General features: G+C 43.4%; 1 protein-coding gene and 1 pseudogene across 1 annotated transcript; one reads left to right on the top strand and one right to left on the bottom strand.

The window, feature by feature from the left end:
* The first annotated feature begins 457 nt into the window (after nt 1-457).
* LOC136498878 (uncharacterized) lies at nt 458-9,462 on the top strand (annotated as a pseudogene).
* Nucleotides 9,463-11,254: 1,792 nt separating this feature from the next.
* On the bottom strand, nt 11,255-12,472 carry LOC136498868 (universal stress protein PHOS34-like). Its single transcript, XM_066494585.1, has 3 exons — nt 12,101-12,472; nt 11,905-12,011; nt 11,255-11,764 (listed from the first exon to the last, which is right to left on the bottom strand). Exons 1-3 carry the CDS (start codon nt 12,321-12,323, stop codon nt 11,522-11,524), a joined length of 573 nt encoding a protein of 190 aa, XP_066350682.1. The 5' UTR covers nt 12,324-12,472; the 3' UTR covers nt 11,255-11,521.
* Nucleotides 12,473-22,897: the final 10,425 nt, after the last annotated feature.

Here is a 22,897-nt window from a genome sequence, read left to right as displayed (position 1 = left end):
TAGCCGTTAAAAAAACTGGCAGATGTAATCATCACCGTACAATTAGGCGATGTCCACTCGAAAGATCTTTCATCAGATGTTAAGAAGAACCTTCCTTTCCAACGGCGAATCTAGGAAATATTTCAGGGGCTGAACAACACTGCTGCTCGATCTTAAGTCCCAATTCCCTTATACTATAGAATTTTGCATAAAATTCATGAGGCTCTACAGGGGTTCAACTGTTCCAGTATGGGTAGAGGGTACCGTTGGATCCGCCCCTGTTCCTTTCCACAGTTTTCTTTCATTCTTTTTTTTTTCTAAACTGCCAGATTGTTATTGTCCACTTGTTCTTACAACTGGGTTCAATCCTGAATGGTTCGAGCCATGCAATCTTGAATTCTTCCAAATTCCCAACGTTACCGTTTATGAGCTCCTTCTCGTCAGTTCCCTCCTGCGCGATTTGACTGTTCACGCTAAATCCTTGTTGAATTCGCTCCAAGAACTGTCGACTCCTCGCGGAACTTTCCATGTCCCAACCTACAAACAATCGTCATATAGAGCCGCGTCTCCATTCCTTTCGAATTCATGCGCTCTATTTGACGCGGCAGCTGCTCCATTTCTTGGAATAACCGGTGAGCCTGAATACACGTCGGGCGCCATGAAGTACAGGAAGGGCCGCGACTCCAATGGCGACAAGTCACAGAAAGGCGGCGGCGATCTGCCACCGAGCATCAAGCTTGACATCACGGTTCACCCCGGCGGCAGCGGGTCGGCGCCCTTCTCCGAGTCGTGGACGCCGACGCCTGGAAGCGGCAGTGTCCGCAGTGGCAGCAGCGCTGGTTATGGTAGGACCGTAGGAGCGACCCGCCGGAGAAGCAGCTCACGCTGTTGGCGCTCCGTGTGGCCATCCTCGAGAAGGCGGCGAGCGGGCTCGGGAAGCTCGACTTCGTGTGGGCCACCGTCGTGCTACTCGGCGGTTTCGTGGGCAGCCTCAACATCACCGACTTCTGGTGCATCACCGTGATCCTCGTCGGCGAGGGCGCGCGCGTCTTCAGCCGCAGCCACGAGCTGGAGTGGCAGCACCACGCCACGGAAACCTCCAACGTTGGCGGCGCGCTCCGCTCCAGCTCCCAATTCTTTCGCCGCATCCTGCACGCCCTCGTCGACCATACCGGCGGCGGCGGCGGCCGCCGCGACGAACAGGAGCCGCATCAGCACGCCACGCAAACCACCGACGCGGGCGGCGCGCTGCGCTCTAGCTCCCGGTTCTTCCGACGCGTCGTACACTCCCTGGCCCAGCCGGCAGCGGACGGTGCAGATGCCAGCGGCGACGCGACGACGTCGGCGAGGTTCCAGAACCAGATCGCGGCCGTCATGAAGAAGCGCACTGGGCACGCGCCAAATGGTGTGTCGCTGCTCCCCTACACCGGCCAGGTGTTCACCTCTAGGAACATCGGCCGGTTGCTCAACTGGCTGCAGGTGCTCTCGGCGTTGGCCTGCGTCGTGCTCTCGCTGATGCGCCTCTAGAAGCACGACTTCGGCGGCAGCGGCAACATGAGGCCTGCGCTTCTGCTCTTCTACACCCTGGCGTTGCTGGAGGCGGTGCTCTTCCTTCTGGAGAAGGCCTACTGGGCATGGAAGTTCTCCTGCGAGCTGCTCCGTCAGGCGTCAGGTGAGCAAGGACTGCCAGCTGGGCGCGTACGGTCACGTGTCCCTCACGCGGTTCTTCTACGACGCCTACTCCCGGTGCGTCACTGGCAGCATCTTCGACGGCATCAACATGTACCTCGTCACCTTCGCGGTGGAGCTCATCCTGTCCGATTTCCTGGAGGAGCAGCTCATCGGCGTGCGCATCCTAGAGCAGTTCGCCGAGAAGGTGGACTCGGCGGGCGATACGCTGCGCAAGGTCGGTACTCGGTACTGTTAGTTGATCTCCACCAATAGGCTCAACGGCCTATTGGACCTTATCTCTGCTCCCTGATCGGGGGAGCCCAACCCTAATTCGGTTGGTGGGCCCCTATCACACAGCACACATAAAAGGAAGGTGGGGGGCGAGGGCTCGGACTACGAGGTTTGCCGTGAGCCGCCACACCCACCTACAGTAACCCTAAACCGATCTAAAGACCGTGCTGCCAGCGACGGTATGTGCCCGCCACCACCACTGCCGTCGCCTGCAGGGTCACCGCCGACGCCACTGGACTTCATCTCGCCGGCGTTGGACGACTTCTTCTACACCGCGACACTGGCTGCGGTGCATCTACTGAAGGGCTAGGAGCCTACTCGGATCTACGGGTTACACAGAAAGGTACTCACATCGATCCTAACAATGGTACCAGAGCAAGGTTCACTCTGTGTAACCCTAACCCTAGATCGGGTACGGAAAACGTGGACACGATTTCAACAAAGAACCCTAGCAGTTCGTCAGCCTAGGGTGTAGATCTAGGGTTTCAGATTGAAAAACAAAGAAAATGCCCGATCCAGATCGGATCGGGACGGCACTCGAACCCTAACCCTACAAGAGAAAGAGGACGGTCATGAGGCTACCTACCTGGAGCCTGGCCGTCCTGTCACTGCCGTCGACCAAATCTATGGCCGACGAGAGAAAGACAGAGCCGCCGGGCTGGGTAGCCTGGCGCGCGCGAACAACAGGGCACCGTCGCGAGACTACTCGACGGCGGCGTGCTCCGCAACCAGGCGAGCACGCACGTCGGCGAGGAGATCCACGGCGGCGCCATCTTGTCTTCCTCCTTCGGTCACCATAGGTGGCCGCCGCTCGTCCGCCGCAGCGCGAGAGAGTAGGAAGAGGAGAAAGAGAAAGAGAGAGGCCAGGGGAGCCGCGGGTTCGGATAAGAGAAAGGAAATAATCAAAAGAAAGGAAAGAATCAAAGAAATCCAAACCCTAATCCCCTCTTTCGGTTCGGATAAGAGAATCAAGATCCTAATCGGAGAAAAAGGGGGAAAAAAGGGGGACAGTCCTACCTCGCCGCGCGAGAACCTTCGCGCGGCGTGGGAGAAGAAGACCGAGTCGGGGAGCCGTTTTGCCCAGGCTCGGCAAAGGGGGCGCCGCGGCCAGGCCGCTCGACGGCGGCGCGCTCACCCGTTGGGGAGCGCGCACGCCGGCGAGGGGGCCGACGACGACGCCATGGCTGCTGTCCTCGCTCGCTGCTCGCTCGGTTGTGCTCGCTGCGTTGAGAAAGAGAGAGGGCGAAGAGAGAGAGAGCAGCGGAGAGACTGAGCTAGGGTTTGCACCGGCTGCGGCGTCGGTGGGTTTTTATACCGCCCGAAACGAGCGCCCGGCCGTCGGATCGATATCAACGGCACAGATCAGATCGGCCCATCACCGGCCCAGGCGGGCGTGCGCGCGAGGCCGGATTCCCGGCCCAGGCCCAGGTTGCGGCCTGGGCGCGGGGGGAGCGCGCGGGACAGCGCGAGCGCCGACGTGGGCCATGGGCCGCTTTGGCTGTTAGGCCAAAAACAGTGAAAGAATCCATATCAGTTTTTGATTTTTTCTTTTCCAGTAATTGCTAATTTCTGGAAAATGAAAAATAGCTCGAAAGAAAAATAGAAAAAGTAATTATAATTTTTCCCTGTGGGTAAAATTCAAGAAATTGAGTGAAAATCTTTTCGCTGCTAAAGAAGTTGTTTATACTCCAGTTATTTTGAATCAATGTGATATTTAACTGGAGAAAAAGAAAGTTTTCCAGTAATGTTTATTTCCTGGAAATTGATTAATGGATTAAAAAAAATAGAAAAAGCATTTTTCCCTATGGATAAAATTCAAGGAAAAGTGATTTTTTCCACAGCTAAAGAAAAGTTGTTTATTCTCCAGTTATTTTAAACCAATGCGGTATTTAATTGGAGAAAAAGAAAGTTTTTCCGCTGCTAAAGAAATTATTGATTCTCCAGTTATTTTGAACCAATGTGGTATTGGAGAAAAAGAGTTTTGATATGATTATGATGTTGTTATTTTCTGACCAACGTTGTTAATAACAATATCATAATTGTAATGATTTATGCATTAATTGTACTTCTGCCTAACGGTGATGTAGAATTAGTGCATGAAAACAATTATAAAAGTTAATGATTTATGCATTAATTCTACTTCTGCCCAACGGTGATGTAGAATTAGTGTATAAGAATGTTGATAACAGTTAATAATTTATGCATTAATTTTATTTCTGCCCAACGATGATGTAGAATTAGTGTGTAAGAACAGTTGTGAAAGTAAAAGATTTATGTATTAATTCTATTTCTGCCCAACGGTGATGTAGAATTAGTGTATAAGAATAATTGTATGTTTTGATTTTGACTAACGTTGGAATCAAGGCATGCAAATGATGTTATTTTATGTTAAGAAAAGTTTTAACCTGGTTTTCTCATCTTGTTTAAGGTGGACTGGGTAGTCACCTCACCGTATTCCACTGAGTTTGTGGCACCGGTGAGGGAGACAAAAGATGCCACTTGGGCAACTAAAGAAAGGGATTTTGAATCTCAAAAGATCTCCTATGACTTTTGAGCATAGAAAGTGGGTCACTACCAATAAAAAATTGTTTGGCTATGATAAATAACATGATTAAACCTGTAATTGTAGGCTCAATATTAGAATGTGACACGGTCACTAAGTACCACGATAGAATAAAGAGTCAGTTCACTGGCACTTCAAAGACATATGCTACTCAGCTGATAAAGCAGCTAGTGACAGAGTGTTACTCTGGAAATGGTGGTATAAGAGAGCTCACGATGCGTTATCGAAATTATGGCACTATCGTTCAGGCCATATTTCGAGGGGAAGAATAGAAAGACAAGTTAAGAATGATGTTCTTCCTCCATTAGAGCTCTCAGATTAAGAACAATGCAGAGAATGCATAAAAGAAAAGTATGTAAAGAAAGATGCTAAATGAAGCGCAGGAATTTTATAGATTATTCACACAGACATCTGTGGTCAGTTTCCTGTAAAGAGTGTGGATGGTTATGATCCATTCACAGATGATTACTCCCATTATGACTATATTTATCCAATCAAAGAAAGAAAAGATGTATTGGATAAATTTAAGATATTAAAGATTAAAGACAGTCAGGTCTGACCGTGGTGGAGTACTATGGTCGGCATACCCTAAAAGAATAGCATAGTAGCCCAGTATTCTATATCGGGTGAACCTCAGCAGAATAAAGTAGCTAAAAGAATCAATCGTACCCTAATGGATATGGTGGGCAGTATGATAAGTTACTCCACCTTACAGTTGAGCCTGTGGATGGAGGCGTTAAAAACCTCATTCATATTCTCAATAGAGTATCAAGAAAGTCGGTGCTCAAAACACCGTATGGGTTGTGGACAGAAAGAACACCCTCACTTAACCACTTGCGTGTGTGTGGGGAGCCCTGCTGAGGCTAAAGTGTTTAACCCAAATATTGGAAAGTTATATCCCAAAACAGTAAGTTGTCATTTATTTGGCTACACAGAAAAGTCAAAATATTTTCGTTTCTACTGTCCAGATAGATATACAAAGTTTGTGGAAACGAGACATGATGTCTTCCTAGAGGATGAATTGATGAAGGGGAGCATGGTAGCTCGAGAAATTGACCTTGAAGTGAAGCAGGTGTAAGCGCTCACTCTAATGATTCATGAGCCAATTTTCTCACTACCTGCTGTAGCTGCACTGATAGTGCTAAATACTATGGTGCCAGCACCTATTGTTATTTCACCTGTGGCAACAATGAATGAAAATGAGGAATCTGTTCTTCAGGATTCTATAGAACCTATTGCCATACATGAGGGGGGGCAACAACAGCCTCAAACAGAAGATGTGCCAAAAGTGGAGGTCCCTAAAAGGTCTCAAAGAGTTAGAAAATCAGCTATTCCTGCTGATTATGAAGTGTACAACACTGAGGAATTTCAAATGGAGGATGATCCCACCTCATTTGAAGAAGCTATGAGAAGTGATCATTCATCAAAGTGGCTTGAGGTCATGGAAGATGAAATGAAAACAATGAATGTCAATAAAGTTTGGGATTTGGAAATAATTCCTAAAGAAGTCAAAACAGTAGGCTGTAAATGGGTCTACAGAACAAAACTTGGCTCTCAAAGGAATATAGAGAAACATAAAGCGCGACTTGTGGCAAAAGGCTATATGTAAAGAGAAGGGATTGATTACAATGAGATATTTTCTCCAGTCTCATGTAAAGTTTTCTTTAGAATCATAATGGCATTAGTGGCACATTACGATTGAAAATTATATCAGATGGATGTAAAGACGGCATTTCTCAATGGAAACTTAGAGGAAAATGTTTACATGGCACAACCGAAAGGTTTTGTCATGGAAGGAAAAGAACGAATGGGATGCCGTCTAAAGAAATCCATTTATAAATTAAAGCAAGCTTCAAGACGGTAGTACTTGAAGTTTGATCAGTCAATAAAGAATTTTGGGTTTTAAAGAGAATGTAGAGGATAATTGTGTCAATACAAAGTTTAAGAATGGGAAGTTTAACTTCCCTGTCCTGTATGTAGATGATATCTTACTTGCTAGTAGTGATGTCAGTCTACTACTGGAGACAAAGAAATTTAATATGAAAGATCTTGGCGAAGTCTCGTTCGTTTTAGGGATCGAGATTCACCAAGATAGAAGAAAATGGTATAAGGACTGTCACAAAAAGCATACATGGAAAAGATCTTAAAGAAATTCAGTATGCACAAATATAGTCCCTCACCTGCTCCTATAGTCAAGGACGACAGATATGAGGATTTTCAATGCCCCAGGAACTAATATGAGCTCAATCGATAAAGTAAAAGTGGTTCCATATGCTTCAGTTGTCGGAAGCTTGCAACATGCTCAAGTATGTACGCGTCCTGACTTGGCATTTGTTACTGGGTTTTACTTGACAGATTCTAGAGCAATTCTAGAATAGAACACTGAAATTAGTAAAGAAAGTCTTGCATTAATTGTAAGGAACGAAAGACCTCATGATGACATATAGAAGATCTGATTCACTCCACATGGTGGGATATTCAGATTCTGATTATGCGAGAGTGAATACATATCCAGACGTGGATTTTCTATCATCTCGTAAAGTGGAGTTATTTCATGAAAAAGCTCAAAGCAAACCGTCACTACATCGTCCACAATGTATGACAGTTTATAGCATGATATGAGGCAACGGGCAGGTGAACTAACTAACGAAGTTCATACCCGGTTTGAAGGTGGTTGACGACATCTATAGACCACTAAAGTAATACTGCGATTATAATCTGGCAGTACAGGATGCTCACAACATAAGTCAAGTGGTGCTGCCAAACACATTGACATGGAGTATTATGTTGTGAAAGATAAAGTCCGAGATCAAGTCATAAATCTTGAGCATATAAGTAAAGAAAGGATGCTCGCGGACCCGCTTACAAAAGGCTTACCACCCAACATGTTCAGAGGACATGGTGTTCAGAGAACATGTAGCTAGCTTGGGTTTAAGGGAAAGCCTAAAATATTCCTGAACAAAAGAAGGCCCAAAAATAAGTATCTATTTCAGAACAGAGTAGTAAGTTGTAGCTGTTAATTCTATCGGCAATGGACCGTGACGATGAGACATGCTCTATGAGCTAATCTGTAATGTAATGAACAAAAGCAAATAACATGAAAGTGAAAGATGGAATGAGATCAAGGAGGAGAATGTTAGTTAATCTCCACCAATAGGCCCAACGGCCTATTGGGCCCTATCTCTGCTCCCTGATCGGGGGAGCCCAACTCTAATTCGGTTGGTGGGCCCCTGTCGCACAGCACACATAAAAGAAAGGTGGGGGGCGAGGGCTCGGACTACGAGGTTTGCCGTGAGCCGCCACACCCACCTACAGTAACTCTAAACCGATCTAAAGACCGTGCTGCCAGCGACGGGATGTGCCCGCCACCACCACTGCCGTCGCCTGCAGGGTCACCGTCGACGCCACTGGACTTCATCTCGCCGGCGCTGAACGACTTCTTCTACACCGCGACACTGGCTGCGGTGCATCTACTGAAGGGCTAGGAGCCTACTCGGATCTACGGGACAGAAAGGTACTTAGCCCCCGGTCCGTCGAGCGGCTCGTCGAGATGCTCAACTGGAAGCGGCGTGACGAGGAGGAGGTGCGCCAGTCAGCGGCGGGGGTCGTCTGCAAGCTCGACGGCAAGCGCCAGAACGCGCTCCGCTTGTCTGCCATCCCCGGCGCCATCGAGTCCGTCATGTCCCTGCTCTACACAGGCCGGAGCGCGGCCGTGTCCGGCATGCACCCGCAACCGAACGGTGCTGCCGGTGAGGGTGGGCCCTTGCCAGGGCTCCGCGACTACGACTACCTGCCGTTCAACCTGCTGGGCCTACGCATCCTCAAGAAGCTCGCCAGAGACCAGGACAACTGCGGGAAGATCAGCAACGCGCGCGGCCTGCTCGCCAAGATCATCGATTTCACGCAGGATTCCAAGGATCTCCTCCGAAACCAGCACGTAACCGACTCTCAGGTGCGCGCCGTGAAGCGCGCGCTCCAGGTGGTGAAGATGCTGGTGTCCACGACGGGCAACACAGGCAAGGCGCTGCGGCAGGGCGTCGCGGAGAACGTGTTCTTGGTGAGCAACCTGCGTGGGATACTGCGGCACGGGCAGCTGCAGAAGCTGGCCATGGACGACAGCGGAAAGGAAGCGATCATGGGCACTGGAGGGTTGGTCAAGCTTCTGCTGTCGATTTTCGTCAGTGCCGAGAAGAGAGAGCTCGGCCATGGGGCCGGCAAGGAGCTGGCGATGCTAGCGCTGGAGAGCGAGACGGGTTGCGCGGCGATACTCAAGCGAGCCGACGTGCTCCAGCTCGTCTCGGCGTTGCAGGACGGTGACGACGCCCACCGCCTGAACGCGGCGAGGGTGCTGCGGAGCCTGTGCGCCTACTCGGGCCCGGAATACAGGGAGCGGCTGCGCGTGGTGACCAAGGTGCTGCCGGTGGTACTGGGTGTCACCATGACGAACAGGGACCAGGTCCTGGAGGTGTGCGTCGGCCTGACGACACAGATCTGCAGGTTCATCGACGGCGAGCGATTCGCTGCCGAGTTGCGCGGCGCCGGCGTGGAGGAGCGGGCGTATGTGCAACGGCTGGAGGAGCGGGCGTATGTGCAACGGCTGGCGGCAATCCTGCGGGAGAACAAGGACCCGAAGGTCAAGATCCCCCGGATGCAGCGGTTCGTGGTGCAGCAGGTTTTCTGGTTGATGACGTGCTCGGGCGGTGGCGGATACATGGAGCTCCTGAGGGGAGTGGGGATGGAGGGCCTGCTCGAGTCCGTCGCCGATACCACATCGGAGCTGGAGAGCTACCATGTCTTCTCCGGCAGTGTCGGTATTGGCAAGCACCGTGAGAGCTTCCCAGGCATTGTGGACTCCGCGCTTGAGCTCATCAAAGGCGGCGGTGGCGGAGCTACAGCTGAAGAGTGAAAGGATTCATCAAGTGTAATATAGTCTTCCGAATTATATTAGAAATTCACAGTACATATGAGGCAATGTGATTGAGTGTAAAGGACAAAAGTAAAAAAAATGGTTTACCTTAGTTAGATTCGTGGTAGCATGCTATAGTTGCTGAATTCAATTAATTTATATTGTACTCCCTCCGTTCTAAATTATAGTTCGTTTAACTTTTTTTTTACCTCAAATTTGACCACTCGTCTTATTTAAAAAATTTGTGCAAACATAGTTAAATTTGAGTCATTCTTGAAGAACTTTTGTTAATAAAGCAAACCACAACAAAAGAATTGATATTTTGCACAAATTTTTGAATAAGACGAGTGGTCAAACTTGGGATCGAAAAAGTCAAACGAACTATAATTTAGAACGAATTTAGTATTATCTATGTATATATATACATGAGTGATACATTTGTATACTTCGGGCCTCTTTGGTACCGCTCCCGCGGCTCCAGCTCCGCCTGACAGACACTGCGCATGGACACTGTAGCAATGCTGTACATTGGAGCCTGTTTTATCTTTCCACCTTTTCGCCCTCACTGTAGCGCATGCACTGTTTATGGAGCCGGCGAAGCTCAAATATCTGGCTCCCGCGGCTCTGGCTACAGTTTTAGCTACAGTGTCCAAAGCCGGAGCACGCGGAGCTATACCAAAGAGGCCCTTCTTGGTACATGTCAAATAAATTGAATAAACAAATTGCAATAGACCTTCATCTTATTATCTTAAACTTATATTTGGGGAATTTTTAGGATTTATTATGGCCCATTATTCACGCTAGGTATTCAATCAATCCTTGCTCTTGCACAACCAAGAATCTTAGAAGACAAGAGTATACAACTAGAAGTTCATGGATAAATTCAACAACCATAGCTTATCAAAATTAATTTTCTTCTTTATTTGTTCATATTTAACACAATACCTATAACTACTCCACAATATTCATCTGATTGTAATAAACTTCATTACCAATTAATCTGTATGATTTTCCATCCATATTCATATTTTCCCGCTTTGCTTGCATTTCGATATGTATTTAGTACTTACTTCAGTTAAGTCAACTCTTTTATGGCTCATGATCTTATTAGTTCCAGCACTCCTGTTTTCTGCGTGCTAAGTTAGAACTCTAGTACTTATTCTACCTTTGATTCAAAACTTCCTTTTCTGTTTTATTAAAATATGGATTTGAGATCTTAGACTATACTCTCAGTTACTACAACAACATAAGCATCGTTTCAGCTTGTACCACAATGCTTAAGATGTTGAATCTCCTTGAAGAAATATACTTTCTTGAGTAATAGTGTACTATGGCTTTATAAAGAGTGCTTGTAACTAAACTATCAATGCTAATTTGTTATGATGTTTCCTTCAAATCAAAACATATAAATATATAAAATAGCAACTTATATAATTTATTACATAGAGTACTAATATAATTCAAGTTTCAATGTCAATGTCATTGCTGTGTGACTATAAAAATAAATTATATACTTGCGGATCATGCATGCAAGTATACTTAATATGTACGGTGGCACACGTCATGTATGTCAATATGTTTAAAATATATTATAGTTTATTTAATAATGGCATATGCGGGCAATTTAGGTGAAAATTTAGGATTATTTACTCTTTCAAGGTGGAAGAGTGAATTATATACTTTTTATTATTCTTGAATATTTTGAACTGGAATTGCCTCTATCTTAGTTAGTTTGCTGTTTTAGGTTGCGGCTACTTGAATTTATTTTGGAGGCCGAGGATCTTTCATGCATTTTCATAAGCAACTCGGTGCAGCGAGCAGAACTGCACAAGACATGTAGCGGTGCAAGGTGCTGCATGCTCGGAAATTTTATTGGAATAATATGTTCCATTCGCAGATCACATACAAATTGGAAGCGATAACTATAGACACTGTGACAATATAATGACAGCTAGTGATCGGGAACATCATATTATATACGGAGTATATACAAGCAAAGAAACTACCAAAGCTTAAGTACTCCTATGGCTATGTACAGGGGACAGAGCCATCATCAACGTTTCACCGAGGCGAGGGCGTGGTACCCACTACCCAGGCTTAACTCTCAAGTCTCAAGGCGAGCCAAGACTCGCGCCGCCGCGCGCCCGCTGCTGCTTGCTGTCGGGCCTCTTGACGACGACGACGGGGCACTTGCAGTTGTGCACGCAGTGGTTGCTGACACTCCCTAGCAGCGCCCTCTGCAGGAAGCCGTAGCCGTGGCTGCCCATCACCAGCAAGTCGGCGCCGGCCTTCTCCGCGGCGCCGCAGATCACGTCGCGCGGGTCGCCCTTCTCCACGCACGTCTCCACCCTCACCTGCAATGCAAGCGTGGCAAATAAAATCAAATCCTCTCTGGTTTTCATTAATTTCAGCTGCCTGCCGGATCGTCTATGACAGATCAGCGAAACTGCTAATATAATTGGACGCTGTCGCCGGTCAGGAGGATGGCACGTACGTTGGGGAACGCGGTGCAGATGCTCTTGGCCTTGGTGACGACGGTGTCCGCCGCGGACGCCATGTACTGGTCCATGCTGTCCATCACCTGCTGCGTCAGGATGTACCCTGCGAACCGTGATCCGTCGTCACAGATGCTCGATAAGGACACGAGAACAACACGCCAAGAAGGAGAAGAAGAAGAAGAATCATCTCACCGGCACCGTCGATGGAGGGGCAGTAGAACGGGCGCGGGGAGCGGGCGTGGACGAGCACCACGGCGGGGGGCGGCGCCGCGGCGGCCTTGGCCGCGGAGACGACGTTGGAGAGGCACCAGGAGAGCGCGTGCATGCTCTCCTCGCTCTCGTCCACCGCCACCACCACGCGCCGCGGGGACGACGCACCAACAACAGCAGCGGCTCCTCCTCCGGCCACCTCCATGGATCACCCAATCCTAGCTGCAGTTGTTCTTGCTGGCAAGATGACTACTCAGCTAGCTCTCCCTGCACTCTCTCGCGCACTATATCGAGAAGAAGGCGAGCACCTGTCTGTTGCTGAATAATAATGGCGATGCGGACAAACTAGCTAGCCAATTCAGATCACTCTATATAGGAGAAGCTGATCATGTCGACAGTGGCTCAGTACTGCCAGATGACAGGGCTGTGTGCTCTATCTCCATGAGACAGAGACAGGTTCGGATAAGGGAACGAGGGCGTGATGGCCCATTGGCTGGGGCTGGCCATACCACATTCTACCCGCCTCCGCGCGCGCGGTTTCTGCCCCGAGCGGAAATGTAGGAAAGGGACTCTTCTTAGATTCTCTCCGTTTCGGTCGTTTCAAGAATTTTGGAGAGTCAAAGCCATCTCAAATTTGATTAAAATTTTATAAAGATTTATAACATCAAATAAGTATATTATAAAAATATAACTAGTTGATATCATAAATAGTTATTATCTTATCTTATTCATATAAATTTAGCTTAGTTTGAGATGTTTTCGACTCTTTAAGCAAATTGGAATGACTTATAATTTTGGATAGAGGGAATAATTTTGAATTGAACGTACTATATATATGCTTCGGATGTTGATCTAGTGAAAATATCTACCATCCACTCCTGATTTCTGAATCGATTACTACTAGTACGGTACTACTGTTTCTGCGATCTTATCCACTACTTGTGGGCCTGTTCAACCTGCCGGCACCTTCGATTCGTTGCCGGATGGAAGCTTGTGCGAGGGAAAAGCCATCCAGACTTTGATTTCTTTCTCATAAACGCTTCAGGAAGGACGGCAGCATTACGGATCCAGGACTGAATGCTAATCTGTCTGAGGTCACCGTTGAATGTGTTATAAAAAATCTTGCCAGCAGATAGAATCTTCTCCTCTTCATCTCTTATAATTAAAATAACAGTAGATAAAAGTACAACACATAAACACAAGAGATAGAAAGACTATTCTTTATTTCTCCGAATATTAATAATTACAACATAGAGTTCCCATGTATATATAGTCCTACCAAGACCTAAGAGTTGGATAAGAGCCTATATACAAACGGATTAGGATTATGATTTCTTCCTCTCCTTTTCTTCTAGGATAGAGTCCGTATATTTTACAACACTCCTCCTTGGGCGATAGGATAGAGTTCGTATGTTTTACAACACTCCTCCTTGGACGATTACCACGATATGCATATGCTTCGTTAAAAACTCCATCAAAAAATCCAGTGGGAAAAAACGATTCTTGGAGGAAAAAAGTACGTTGCATTCGTTAATTGCATTGCATATATTGTCTCATTAAAAATCTTGTGTGAGAAACCTTAAGTAAAAACTCACGTAGGAAAAAAGAGTATAACATTTAACCTTCTTGATCATGTATTCTTTAGAGAATTCTATTCTTCATGAATATATATTTATCTTCATGATAAATACATAAACTTCAACGTTTTAGTAAATATAATCTACTTGATCTGTGTAATTCTAATGGTTTTATTTACCTTCGAGGTAGATTCAATCAAATTGCTCATCCTCGTAAAGCCATCCTTTGAACATCATTGTTCAAACCACACTTTTCATAAATGTGTGCTTAATAATAGTATGCAGTACCACAAAATATCTTTTAAAATATTGGCTCGTAATTCTTCTATGAATTATAATATAAATAAACAAGAGCAATATGCTTCATGCATAAATGACCACTTATTAGTTGTGCAAAGCAAATAAAATTTATCCTTCAGGATAATAAATCCTTTCAGAGAATTATGGGGTTAAATACTTTACAATATTCAATATCTTCTAGATAGTGCATCAAATATATACTAGAGTTTGAATATTTATAATTCTTCCCTAGTGAATTTTCAAATTATATATTCTACAAATCTTCAGGATTTTTATTGTACCATTAAATGATAAATCTAGTCTTGCATTTGGCATTTAGGGGATAATTTCAATTGTCCAAATTCATTATTTTTCTTATACCTTCTATGGTATTTAGAGGATATCATCACTTTATTTCTAGCTTTTCAATATGCACTTTCTAAGTGTTTATATGACACCTTCATGGTGTATAAGATTTCCTCATTTTATTTCTCTTCAGGTCTATATTCACTTCGATTGTTAATGGTGTTTATTCAAGAATCGACCGATAAATCCTTCATGGATTAATTCCTTCAAAGGATGTTCTCATTCTTAGCGAATAATATGTCTCTTCTATGAGATATATTCTCTACTACTATGAGAGATTATTATGTGATATACATAATGAAATAATGTTATTCACTGCAAAGTCGTTCAATAACTCTTTTTTTCTAGGACATATTCTTCTTGAGACTTCAATATTTATTCAGGAATATATTCTACCTTAGACTTTTTAATACTTAGTATGAGATTTAATTAATATATGTTGTGATTTTTATTCTTCGGAAACTATATGGATTTTTAGAATCCACTTACTGCATATTATTCATTCATTTCATTTGCCAGAGATATAACAGAACATTTGTTTCTTCTTAGTAGGAAGATTCGACCTCAATTGCTTTCTTCATTGACCCGATATAATTGCTACAGGCGACTTTGCCATGGACTTTGTTTTTCAGGATCCAGGGTTCTCATAAGAGAAACATTTACAATTATAGAGGTAGCGTTGTCGACAACTATTATTTTCTCCCAATATTCTCATAATGTGAGATTATTCTATCTCTGTCATTTCTCAAACAAGAGATGATTTATTGTTCTGCATACCCAACACTAATAATACATGCGCCTAGTGTGTTGGATTTTATCTTCATGATGATCCTCTTCATGAGGTTCTTAACCCTTCTTCATGAGGTGTTCTCTTCGTGAGAATGGAGGATTTTTTTTCTTATTTTATTTAACAAATATATAATAAACTAGAATCCATATGTGTCCTCGTAGATTGTAGCTTGATAGTATAAAATATTTAGTTTACTAGTAGTAAACATAACTTCTGATTTATAACTTCAAGTTACTTCCTCTCATTTTTCAAAAATATCTGGCATATGCTCCAGCTTCATGCTTCACAAGAGCATTAGTCAAACTATTATTTGATTAGTGCGTGATACTATTCCTGCTTCAAGCTTCAAAGGAATATTTTACTTTTAAGATCATTTTTCCTTCTGTGAAAATAATATTTGGCATTCAAAATAGGCTCTCTCTTCCCCCTAATGCCAATATTAGATCATTTAATAGCATACTTCAAAATATATCCTCTATTATGGGCTTAAAATAATTCAAATTTATGTATTTTCCAACTACAAGTGGAGGCCCATTCATGTATGCTATGATGAAGTTTTATGGGAAATATTCACGCACATATTTAAACACGGAAAGTAGTATTCAATAAATGCAGCGATGAAAGGTCCTAAATGGCTAGAATGGGGGGTGAATAGCCTATAATAATTTCTATAAATACACTAGAGCAAGAGGTTAGTATACTAAATGGCAAAATATAATTTTGCTCTAGTTCTATAAGAGTTGCAAGCCACCTATCCAATAATTCTAGTTGCTATGATCACTAAACACAAATAATGGCTATGTTACTACTCACTAAGAGCTCTCAACAAGTCTACACTAAAGAGCTCCACTAGATGACACTAAACTAGCAAGCAAGACAAGTTCTTAAAATAAATTACACTAAATAGCTTGCTACAACTAGTTTGTGACAAAGTAATGGAGTGAGCAAGATAGTTATACTGCCGTGTAGAGGAGTGAACCAATCACAATATGAATGCCAATTCAATCATCGGGAGAATACCAAAGGCAAGAGACAAGAAATTTTTCTCCCGAGGTTCACGTGCTTGCCAACACGCTAGTCCCTATTGTGTCGACCAACACTTAGTGGTTCGATGGCTAAGAGGTGTTTCACGAACCTCGTCCACACAATTAGACACCGCAAGAACCTACCCACAAGTGAGGTATCTCAATGACACGAGCAATGCACTAGAGTTACCTTTTGGCTCTCCACTGGGGAAGATATAAGACCCCTCATAATAACTAGAGCCGGCCACGAACAATCACCAACTCATGTCGAAGCTCCTTCACTGCTCCAAGCTGTCTAGGTGGCGGCAACCACCAAGAGATATAAGAAATCTGCAGCCACAATGATCCCCAAGTGCCACTAGATGCAATCACTCAAGCAAATGCACTTAGAATCACTCTCAATCTCACTATGATGATGAATCAATGATGGAGATGAGTGAGAGGTGTTTGCTTAGGCTCACAAGAATGTTAGGAATATCAAAGTACCAAGAGAGTTGCCTTAGAGCCGACCAAACACTATTTATAGACGTCCCCAAACGAATAGAGCCGTTAGAGTCACAGAGGGGGGTTCCGCGAGATGATCGGACACACCGGTCAGCATCTGGTCGCACTCCCGAGCCACTCAACGCTTGCCATGTAACGTGATTCAAATTTGACTGTTAGGCGCCAAAGCTTGCGCGTGTCAACCACTAGCTGGACACGCTTCTCTGTCTGATCGGACGCAGACCACGCCAGGGTCTGGTCAACAACAGAGAGGGTCTAGAGCACGAAAAACGAGATTGGACACGTCAGGTCCAAGCTGACTGAACATGTCCCAGAGTCTGGTCGCTACTTTGCTCTCTCACGCGTATCTGCGATGCTGACGTCAGCGTACGTCAGCCACAACTTGACGTGGCCCCTACGTGTCCGGTTGCGCGCTGGCGCCTGCGTCCGCTTGCCCAAAGAAGTGACCGGACGCGCAGGTGGCAGCGTCTGGTCCTTCACCTTGCTCTCGACCAAAGCAGCGTCGTCGCCTATAATTGACCGGGCACGCCCGGGGTGAGTCCGATCACCCCGTGGCTAGCGTCCGGTCGTGGACCATTTTCTCTTTTTCTTTTTCTAAGTTCACAACCACTTCGCCCTTGCTTCCAACTTGCTAACCACGAAGTGTAGAACTTGTGTGCATGTGTGTTAGCATTTTTCAAAGCATTTTACAAGGGTCAAAGTTAGCACACTAGGTTCTTAAATGCATACGCAAAAATCATGTCACCTAGTGGTACTCGATAAATCGTTTTAGCCAAAGATTTCCCCTCTTTATAGTACGGCTATCGATCCTTAGTCACTCACACCCTCTATGGTGTCTTGAGTGCAAAACAAAAACCTATCATATACCTTTGTCTTGATCTTCTCGGTTTTTGTTTTTCTCTTTCTTCTTTTCCAAGTTGAGCTTGATCGTCATCAACACATGTCCACCTTCATCACCATGGACCTCATCTTGCTCAATCACTTGGATTGCACCAACCTAGCTTATATCACAACTCATGACAAAGGTTAGTGCTAGGTTTCATTAATTATCCAAAACCAAACTAGGGCTTTCAATCTCCTCCTTTTTGGTAATTGATGACAATCTATTTACAAAGATATTTAATTAAATCTTTTTGAATTCATGTTGCTTGCCCATGCATATTACCATGTGTAAAGATTATGGACAAGTTTCATTAACCCAAATTGGTAGTATTAGCTTCCCCTATATATGTGCTAAGAGTTTGGATTTGAAAGCTTGCACATATGCATGGATTGGAAATGCGGGAGAGTAATGACTACCAAATAATGCTAAGGTGTAAAGAATGGACCTTTGAAGCATGATACCAATCGAAGTTGCCAGTATACACCATCCTTAGCACCATTAGTAACTAGACATTCACAAAAAAACTAGACAACCCCGTGAGATCAACATTATATGAAAGGGTCTAGTTTTTACAAGATAAGCACAAGTCCAGTTACTCTTCCTATTTCTATGCATGCTATATCATTTCATCAATCATTTTCTATAATCTAGCATACACCACACAAGCATGGATATGAAATTTAAGAACTTGTGCCATGCAAGCAAACATATGTAATGCACATTCAAATACAACATACAAGTTTATTAGCTTGCTCCCCCTACTTGTGTGCTTTAAATTTTAATTGATCCCCTTACAATGTCATTTTATTTGTTTGCTCCCCCTATCTTTACTATCTTTGTGAATTATCTCCCCCTTTTGTCAACAATTAGCACAAAAGGTGAGCTCAAATTTTAGATGGGTTGGGGTGAAACCATGTGAAGTGAGGATCCTTTTCTAAATTTGGTTTAATCTAGATCACTTGCAAAAGATATTTAATTCGGTTTGATCCAAGGGCAAGCTTCTTCACACCTCCAAATAAGGGTTATCGTGCACCACATTGATTTCAACACTTATAGCTCACTTTCTAGATCAAACACTAGGTTTACAAGCCCACAAACATGTCATATGCTACCATTAGATTATTTTAAGCATACAAGCAATAGTGTTACCATACAAGCATCAAATTCAATTGATTTTCATGAATCAACCTAAGACGTGATAGGAATGACTAGATGCACTAAACAAGTTATTAGCAATAGATGAATGACATGTCAATCAACTTTACCTTGCTTTGCTCGAAGGAGAGGCATGTCATATAATGGGGGTGCATCAACACATATTTGAGAAGTCAAGTATGTTTAATTCATTCCTTAGCTTGTAAAAACTTTTCTCATCAAATTGCTTGGTGAAGATATCGGCAAGTTGACCATCGGTGCCAACACTCTCAATACAAATGTCCCCCTTTTATTGGTGATCTCTTATGAAATGACGGCGGACATCTATATGCTTTGTTCTTGAATGTTCAACCGGGTTGTTGGCGAGCTTCACAGCACTCTCATTGTCTCATAGCAATGGCACTTGCTTAAATTTGATTTCAAAGTCACTCAAATTAGCCTTCATCCAAAGTAATTGAGCACAACTATCGGCCGAAACATACTCCGCTTTCGCGATTGAAAGTGCTATACTATTTTGCTTTTTTGATGACCAAGACACAAGTGATCTTCTCAATAGCTGGCATGTGTCCAATGTGCTCTTTCTCTCAACTTTGCATCCCGCATAATCGGAGTCCGAATATCCAATCAACTCAAATCTAGCTCCTTTGAGATACCACAATCCAACATTTTGTGTATGCTTTAAGTACCTCAATATTCTCCTTATTGCCTTCAAATGACTCTCTCTCTCTCGGTGAGGCTTGAATCTAGCACACATGCATACACTAAACATCACATCTAGCCTTAATGTGGTCACATAGAGTAGGCTTCCAATCGTAGACCGATATATTTTTTGATCCACCATATTGCCACTAGTATCACTATCCAAGCTTCTATTTGTCCTCATTGATGTACTAATAGCTTTAGCATCATCTATTCCAAACTTCTTGAGCATGTCTTTGATGTACTTGCCTTGACTCATAAATGTGTCATTCTTCATTTGCTTGATTTGAAGACCAATGAAGTAACTAAGCTCTCCAATCATGGACATCTCAAACTCACTCGCCATCATCTTTCCAAACTCCTCACAAAAATCTTGATTGGTTGATCTAAATATGATATCATCAACATAGATTTGCAACACAAACAAGTCATTGCCTAGCTTCTTGGTGAAGAGAGTGGTGTCAACCTTTCCCATCTTGAATCCCTTAGAAAGTAGGAAATCCCTCAATCTCTCATACCATGCTCTTGGTGCTTGTTTCAATCCATACAAAGCCTTTCTCAACTTGTAAACATGGTTGGGTTTCTTCTCATATTCAAAACCGGGAGGTTGCTCAACATACACAAGCTCATTAATGTACCCATTGAGAAATGTATTTTTCACATCCATTTGATACAACTTGATATTGTGGGAACAAGCATAGGCTAACAAAATCCTAATTGCTTCCAATCTTGCAACCGGGGTATATATTTCTCCAAAGTCAAGACCTTTAACTTGAGTGTAACCTTGAGTCACTAATCTTGCTTTGTTCCTTACTACTATCCCATCTTGACCTTGCTTGTTCCGAAAAACCCACTTGGTTTCAATCACATTATGATCCTTAAGCCTCTCAACTAACTCCTATACTTGATTTCTTATAAAGTTGTTTAGCTCTTCATGCATAGCATTTACCCAATCAACATCCTTCAAAGCTTCATCTATCTTCTTAAGTTCAATGGATGATACAAATGAGAAATGTTCATAAAATGATGCCAATCTAGATCTTGTTTGTACACCTCTAGAGATATCATCAATAATAGAGTCCAATGGATGATCTCTTGCAACATTGGTTGGGAGGAGCACTTGCACTTGATTGCTTGTATTTGATTGATCACTTGGTTGAGATAATGAGCTAGCCACTTGTTGTTGATCTTATACTTTGTCAACACTAGCACTTGCTTCATTTTGATCTTGAGAACTACTAGCTTGCATATTTGAGTTAGAGAGCACTTGATTCCTGTCATCTTCAACATCAATTACCTCTCTAGGTCTTATATCACCAATGTCCATGTTCTTCATTGCATTGACCAATTGGGTGCCTCTCACACCATCTAGATTCTCATCTTTCACTTGGGAACCATTGGTTTCATCAAATTCCACATCATAAACCTCCTCAAGAGTACTACTAGCCAAATTCTAAACTCTATATGCCTTGCTAGTAGTGGAGTAACCGAGTATGAATTCTTTATCACATTTCTTCTCAAACTTGCTCAATCTAGTGCCTTTCTTCAATATGTAGCATTTGCAACTAAAACCCAAAAGTATGCTATGTTGGGCTCTCTTCCATTCAAGAGCTCATATGGTGTCTTCTCCATCATGGGGTGACAATAGAGTCGGTTGCTATAGTAACAAGCCATGTTGATTGCTTTGGCCCAAAATGAATGACTCACATTGTACTCACTCAACATTGATCTTGCCATAGCAATCAAGGTTCTATTTTTCCTCTTAACTAGGCCATTTGATTGAGGAGTGTACTTGGCCGAGAATTGATGCCTAATTCTAAACTCATCACACAAATCATCAACTCTTGTGTTCTTAAATTCACTTCCATTGTCACTTCTCAAATTCATTGTGAATTCTCTTGATGAGTGTCTTGAAGGTTGTAAATACATCACTCTTGTCAACAAGAAAGAACACCCAAGTGTATCTAGTAAAATCATCCACAATCACAAATCCATATTTGTTTCCACTAATGCTAGTGTATGTGGTTGGTCCAAATAAGTCAATGTGCAATAATCAAATGCCTTGGATGTGCTCATTATGCTCTTCTTAGGATGTGTGTTACCAATTTGCTTTTTGGCTTGACATGCACTACAAAGCTTATCTTTCTCAAATATGACATCCTTCAAACCTCTAACTAGGTCATATTTGATCAACTTGTTCAATTGTTTCATTCCAACATGACCAAGCCTTCTATGCCATAACCAACCCATGCTAGACTTAGTGAGCAAACATGTTGATAATTGAGCTTCTCTAGCATTGAAATCAACCAAGTATAGATTCTCATATCTAAATCCTTTGAATATTAAGTTAGAGCCATCTACACTTATGATCTCTATATCATCCACACCAAATATGCGCTTGAAACCAAGATCACATAATTGAGCTACCAATAATAGGTTGAAGTTCAAGCTCTCTACTAGTAGCACATTGAAAATGCTCAAGTCATTAGATATTGCAATCTTACCAAGCCCTTTGACCTTGCCTTTGCCATTGTCACCAAATGTGATACTATCAATCCCATTGCTCTCATTCTCATTGATTGAATTGAACATTCTTAAATCATCGATCATGTGTTGTGTGCACCCACTATCAAGCACCCAATGCCTTCCTTCGGCTTTATAATTGATGTACAAAAGAAGATCAATTCTTTTTAGGTACCCAAACTTGCTTGGGTCCTTGAAGGTTAGTTACCAAGGTCTTTAGCATCCAAATGGCCTTCTTCTTTGGGCCCACAATTGGTGTACTAATGAACTTAGCCTTCATACCATTTGCACCCTTAATAGGCATAAAACAAGGATCAAATCTAATTAAGGATATATTAGGTTGCTTGTTGTTGTTAGTCTTGCAATATTGCTCTATATGCCTTTCTAGTAGTGGAGTAACCGAGCATGAATTCTTTATCACATTTCTTCTCAAACTTGCTCAATCTAGTGCCTTTCTTCAATATGTAGCATTTGCAACTAAAAACCCAAAAGTATGCTATGTTGGGCTCTCTTCCATTCAAGAGCTCATATGGTGCCTTCTCCATCATGGGGTGACAATAGAGTCGGTTGCTATAGTAGCAAGCCGTGTTGATTGCTTTGGCCCAAAATGAATAAATCACATTGTACTCACTCAACATTGATCTTGCCATAGCAATCAAGGTTCTATTTTTCCTCTCAACTAGGCCATTTGATTGAGGAGTGTACTTGGCCGAGAATTGATGCCTAATTCCAAACTCATCACACAAATCATCAACTCTTGTGTTCTTAAATTCACTTCCATTGTCACTTCTCAAATTCATTGTGAATTCTCTTGATGAGTGTCTTGAAGGTTGTAAATACATCACTCTTGTCAACAAGAAAGAACACCCAAGTGTATCTAGTAAAATCATCCACAATCACAAATCCATATTTGTTTCCACCAATGCTAGTGTATGTGGTTGGTCCAAATAAGTCAATGTGCAATAACTCAAATGCCTT

This window comes from Miscanthus floridulus, chromosome 1 (assembly GCF_019320115.1).
Source record: "Miscanthus floridulus cultivar M001 chromosome 1, ASM1932011v1, whole genome shotgun sequence".
Taxonomy (NCBI): domain Eukaryota; kingdom Viridiplantae; phylum Streptophyta; class Magnoliopsida; order Poales; family Poaceae; genus Miscanthus; species Miscanthus floridulus.
Note: the sequence above shows the minus strand (reverse complement) of the source record. Positions and strands in the feature narration are given on the sequence as shown.

Bases quoted from the DNA above. Each gene is read 5' to 3' on its own strand.
- LOC136498868 (XM_066494585.1), bottom strand. From the start codon at position 12,323: ATGGAGGTGGCCGGAGGAGGAGCCGCTGCTGTTGTTGGTGCGTCGTCC. The intron at 12,012-12,100 runs GTGAGATGATTC...CACGGTTCGCAG, and splicing joins CCCCTCCATCGACGGTGCCG to GGTACATCCTGACGCAGCAG. The intron at 11,765-11,904 runs GTACGTGCCATC...CTTGCATTGCAG, and splicing joins TCTGCACCGCGTTCCCCAAC to GTGAGGGTGGAGACGTGCGT.